Genomic DNA, 5,764 nt, shown 5'->3' on the forward strand with positions numbered 1-5,764 from the left:
GTCACACATGATTATGTCACACATGATTACATACAACACAAAATTATATTCATACAATTACAGATGATTCATAATTACAAACATTCACACATCTAACACAAAAATAGATTCACGAGGAGAAACAAATAGGTACACACACATTACCACATGATTCATACACAGTCACAAATACGGGTGGGTGATCACAATTACCCAAAAAGACACAATCACATTCACACATGGTTACACACACACCACTGCAAGTTCGTGCATACAATGATAGTTTCGGTTTGCAACTCAAGCAGAAACTAGCACTTACAATAATTGCAAACACAGTGACACACTTAAACACTATTACATTCATTATCAGTATCATCCTGATTGTCCACACTGTCACAAACAATTCACACCCGCAATCCTCACACCCAAAGACAGTATACCCTCTGTGTACTGAGCACTAGTCGTCCCAGGAGAGCCTGGCACTCCTTCCTTCCCTCAGGTCTACCTTCTCTGTTTGCCCCCCCTCCCTCCCCCTAGAGCCTGCAGGTCCTGGCCCCCAGATGTCCCTCCTGCGAAGACACCAGCGGCTGCCCCAGCAGCACCGTTTCACACCAAACCCAAGTATCTGCACGGTGCTGGGCTCAGCAAGAGCAGGCAGCCCTGACTCCGGATCCGGAGGCTTTTATTTTTTTTCACATAAATTACACAAGCACTTTATAAAATGGTTACACAGAAAACACCTTATAAGTGCATAACTTAAGCTCCCCTATGAACAGGATCTGGAGAAATAGGCTGAGTTTGTGTGAAACCTGCCTGTGCGTACCTGGGTGCGGCTAGGATGTGTGACGGGGGCCTGGGGGCCGTGGCGCCGTTGTGTGTGGGATAGTGTGTCCCAGTGCGGCCGTAGCCTTGTGTTTGTGAGAAGTGCCATGCTGTTCTTTGCAATGAAGCTGGGTCGCCCCTAGCTTATGCCTGATAGTGAGAGTCAAGGGTGTGAAGGCTATGGCCCTATGTGTGCATGACATTCTGCCATAGGTCCTCTGCGTTTGACTCTGGGGGACACCAGGAGGGACAGTAACATCACCTCTGGGAGGGCCTTTGGGTGTCGTGTGTGATGGGGAGTGGAGTACAGAGGGGGTCTCCCCAGAGCAAGTTCAAATGACAGCCCATTCTGTCCTCTGAAGACCTCAGAAGCTCTTCTTCCCCCCCCACCCTCTGCCTTTCTCAGTCCCACCTTAAAAATCCGAATAAAATAAAATAGACGCAAACTGAGAGGACGCTGAACAGTTCCAGAGGGCGCGGGACCACTTAGGCGTCTGGAAGGAGGTCCCGTGTCCCTGTCTCCCGCTTTCTTCTTCTTTTTTTTTCCCATCAAAGAGAAAACAGCCTTGGCAGGAGCGCACAGACCGGTGCAGGGGGGCGCCGCGCTCCCCTCCCGTGTGCAGTCTGAAGCGGGAGGCAGGGGAGACAGAGTCCTGGTTCTCAGCCTCCGTGACTCCTTGGCTGGACCCGGGCTCTCGCGGGGCGGAGCAGGCAAGCTCACTCGCAGGCCGAGGCCACCGACGTGACGCTGGTGATCTTGGTGGAGTCGTCGGACCACGGCTGCAGGTTCTGCAGGGCGAAGAGCGAAGAGTTGTGCACGCAGAGCGGGTCGGCGGGCAAGGGCTGTGCCAGACTCTTCTGGAAGGCCTCTTGCTGCAGCTGCAGGAGGATGCGGTTCGCCTGCTGCCTCTCAGCCTCACGCTCCTCGGCGGTCTGCCGCCTGCACCGGGGACAAGCCGTTACCGACCCTTCGCGTGCGCTCCGGGGAAATAGCCTGGAAGAGCACTGCTCCTTTCACAAGCCCCAACTCCAGCTTGGGCCCCTTTAACACACACCCTTATCTTGAGGGTCCTGACTCCAACAAAAACTGGAAAACCCAAAGATAAATGAAGCACGGGTACTCCGGGGGAGCTGTGGGAAAATCTGCTAGACCTAGGCATCTCGGGCTCCCCGACTCCCACTAGCCTAGGATGGCATCTTGCCTCTCCCCAGCTCTGCTGTCCCAACCCTGAGGCACCCCACCCTCCCCACCAGCCCAGGGCAGAGACAAGGGCCAGCAGATTAAGAGCTGCCAGGCCTGACCTCTCTTCTCCCCCTTTTCTCTGCAATCCTGTCGCAGGTTTCCTGCCTCCTGCGCTGAGGCAGGGGACTCCCGCCGGACCAGCCGCCTTCCTCTGAGGCGGTCCGGGGAGGCGATGACTCACTTAGTCCATTTAATGCCTCCCCTCCACCCCGTCAACTGAGATCAAACGTCTGTCTCTAAGGTGGACAGACCTAATGGGAGTCCCGGGGGCCTCCAGAAGCAATTTGTAGGCGATCGATGAAGCCGCACGAAGCCGGCAAGGGCCTCTCCCAGCGGTGGACGCTCGCCTCCTTCCCGCCGCCCCTTCTTGCCTTTTGCGCCGTGTGTCTTTCTGTCTCTCATCCTACCCTTCTGCTCTGCATTTCAAACTGCCTGACTCGTTCTCTTCCTTTTAGGTGTTGTGTCTTTATCTCCTATTTTCTCTCACTCTCCCTCCCTCCGTTCTCTCAGAGTTAAGAGAATTTGTTTGAAACGAAAATGAAGGTTTAACCATCCATTGCTTTCCTTTATTATCCTAAGACTTCTTCAGGCTGCCTGGTTTTTCCTTTTCTCCCTGGGGTGGGCTATTTATCTTTGCCCCCATCCCCTCTCTTTGCCTGCCACTCTCTTTCTCTGTGCCCCTCTCTTCCAGGGGCTTGCGTTGCTCCCTCCCCTCCCTTAGGTTGCAGCCTGGTGGGGCCTTGGGAACGCTAGTGCCCGCACCCCTATTCGGCTAGCCGGCTAGCCGTTGCTGCTTCAGCCTTCCAGGGGTCTGAAGCTATAACCCCCATTTCTTCCCTAGCTACAGAGTGGTGGGGTAGTGGCTTCCTTTGTGGCCATGACGGCGGAATCTGGGCAGATTCCTCGCCTTCATTCAGAAAAAGAGGAAACTCCAATTCCTTCCTCCAGCTCTAGGCCCACCCGCTCGGCGCCGCGGACTTCGCCCAGACTCTCCTGCACTCTCCCCCGTGAGGCCTAAGCGAGTGAGAAACTTATCGCGTGTGTGGAACGGAGTATGCGGGCCAGACGTGTGGGAGGGTGCAGGGGTGCAAGTGGGTGCAGCTGGAGAAGGCGCCGGTGCGTGCGGTGAATAAGTCCGCCAAGGAGTGTGGGACGCGTTTAGGAGAGGGAGAGAGACAGAGAGAGAGAGATGAATGGGGGGGGGCGGTTAGTGTGGTTGTGGGTGTGTGACGGGAGAAGGGTAAATGTGTGTGTCTCTTTCTCTCTCTCTCTCTCTCTCACACACACACACACACCCATCTGCTCCTGATTGATCCCCCTTTCAGTGGGACTCTCCAAAACCCCGCTACAGCCGGTGCGGATTGATTTTCCTCTTCCAGGGTGGGGGACTGCGCATGAGGGTCAGGCGGAGTGCCTGGGGAGGAGGGAGTCAGCAGGGCTCAGGCCCGTGGTTTGGGGCCTGGCCACTCCGCCTGGAACCCCGGCTGGGGAGCAGAAACAAGCCGCGGGCCATCAGGCCTCCAGTCTCCGGGACGGAGGAGGCATTTCTGTAAGCACGAGTTTGCGCAAACAAAAGTCCCTCATGACTCACTGATCCCCAAAGTCCGGATTGCCTGGACTGTCAAGCCCCGTCTCCCCAAGCAGCAGCGAAGACCAGCCGCGTCTACACCGGCACTGAGTGTGTCGGCCAGAAAGCCAAGAAGCCTCCGCTAAAACAGCCGGGGCTCTCCAGCCTCACCGCGGGCATGGGCCTTGGTTGCTCCCGGTTCCCCGCGAGCCTAGCAGGGAACCGATCAGAAGCCGGCGAGCGAAGGGGGTGTGAGCGCCCCAGGAGAGACCCCGGGGCAGAGAGCTGCCCTCCCAGCGCGCTCACCTCCACTTCGTCCGCCGGTTCTGGAACCAGGTTTTGACCTGCGCGTCGGTCATTTTGAGCGCCTTGGCCAGGGCGGCGCGCTCGGCCGAGGCCAGGTACTTCTGGCGGTGGAAGCGCTTCTCCAGCTCGCAGATCTGCAGGCGCGTGAAGGACGTGCGCGGCTTCTTCTTCTTGGGGGGCGTCCGGTTCTGATAGGGGTGACCTATACGGCGTGTTACAGTGAAGGGTGAGAGGGCCACTGGAGCGGGAGACAGACAGACGGCAGAGGCAAGCGGCAGAGCGTCAGGAGGCGTCCCAGGCCCGACTCCCCGCGGCCAGCGAGCGCAGCGGCTAGACCCCAGGAGCGGGGCCGTGATCCTCCCGTCAGCCCTCAGCTCCAAGCCCGCGGCGGGAAACGGCCCCTCCCGCCCGCCAGGCCGACGCCGCCACCACCGCCGCCGCCGCCGCGGAGGCCTCTCTAGCCCGGGGCTCCCACGGGCCCAACCAGAACCAGCGCGGTCGCCTCCCCAGTCTCCTTGAGGGGCATGTCTGAGGCGAGCTAAAGGTCGCAGGCCCCCACTGCCCCAGGCCTCCAGCCTCAGAGAAGCTGCTTGGGGGGGGGCGGGAAGGGTGCCCTGGGTCTTGACCTGAGCCACCGCCACACAGCAACAGACACATCACATACCACAGCGGCAAATTATAGGTCTATACTCCCAGTCTGACACACAAACACAGGGACAGGCACACAGGCAGACACGTACAGGTCACAGGGCAACACAAGGTGACATTTATTCATGTCCTCAGAACCTTCTTCAGGCCTGAAGCAAGATTAGGCTGTGCGGTGGCTCCCCTAGGTAGGTCCTATGTGGAACACCTTTCACTAGAGACCCAAGAGCAGTGGGTTCTAGGCTAAGGGTTCCATTACAGCCCCTCAAGGCTGGCCTGGCCTGGGTTGGGGGAGTGGAATGGGCAGCAGGCTCTGCCTCCCCAGACCTGAGAGGACTTGGGTTGGGGCACTGGGGTCCCTTGAATGCAAGGTCCTTCCTAGAGGCCCAGAGCAGAAAGGCTGTATTGCCTCTGCTGCCCCCCCCCCTTTGCCACAGACCTAGCCTGTGAGCCAAGGTTCCAAGGCCCTAACAGGAGCAGGGGGCCTGGGATGCCTTGGGGTCGCCTAGCTGAGGGGGTAGCTCTAAGCTGCCTACTTCCTTTCCACCATTGGGCCCCGGATCCCGAGCCCCATGGGAGTCCCACGTCGCCATCGGCAGCGGCCCGTGCCTCCTGCCTCCTCTCTCGAAGGCCGGGCCAGGAACCCAGGCTCAACTCGTGGTTACTTCTCAGCGGGCATGGGAGCTGGGCTGGGCGGGAGGATCGAGGATCGTAGCCTCGGATCCTAAGAATGCTAAGGGGCAGCGGGAAGTGAGGCCGGAGAAAGGGGCCCGCGCGTGAGCGAGAGCTGAGTGCCGAGAGCGGAAGGGAGAGCGGAGGGAGCCGGAGCCGCGCGAACCGAGGAAGGCGCGGAGCTGGCAGCGGAGAGGCCGGCAGCCGGCCGCCGCCGAGTGCGTAACCGTCCCAGGAGTTGTCCTTCGGCTGCCGCCGATCGATCGCCGGCCAGGCCGGAGCATTATTCACACTGGAGGGAACAGGGCTGGGCCCGGAGGGGAGGACGCCATGCCGCGACCGAACGAAAATCAAGCAGGAGGCTCAGCCTCACGCTACACCGACCTGGACGAAGCCCGCAGTCCGGGAAGAAGGGCCCGCCCGCTCTGCTGCCTCACTCAGGCTCGGGGCCTCTCCCGGGCCCCGCAACGGGCACTGGAGCTCCGAGCGCGAAGTGGGGTGTGCGTGTGTGTGTGTGTGTGTGTGTGTGT

At 59.3% G+C, this 5,764-nt stretch overlaps 1 protein-coding gene across 1 annotated transcript in view; it reads right to left on the minus strand.

Moving 5' to 3' along the window:
* Nucleotides 1-1,518: 1,518 nt before the first annotated feature.
* Nucleotides 1,519-5,764, minus strand: part of TLX1 (T cell leukemia homeobox 1) — a 5,320-nt gene continuing 1,074 nt past the window's right edge. Inside the window, exons 2-3 of the mRNA XM_008686489.2 lie at nt 3,918-4,119; nt 1,519-1,741 (exon numbers count right to left, since the gene is read on the minus strand). Of these exons, the coding sequence (XP_008684711.2) occupies nt 1,519-1,741; nt 3,918-4,119 (425 nt within the window). The remainder of the gene's footprint in view (nt 1,742-3,917; nt 4,120-5,764) is intronic.

The sequence above is a fragment of the Ursus maritimus genome, unplaced genomic scaffold (genome assembly GCF_017311325.1).
Source record: "Ursus maritimus isolate PB19 unplaced genomic scaffold, ASM1731132v1 scaffold_7, whole genome shotgun sequence".
In the NCBI taxonomy this organism is placed as follows: Eukaryota; Metazoa; Chordata; class Mammalia; order Carnivora; family Ursidae; genus Ursus; species Ursus maritimus.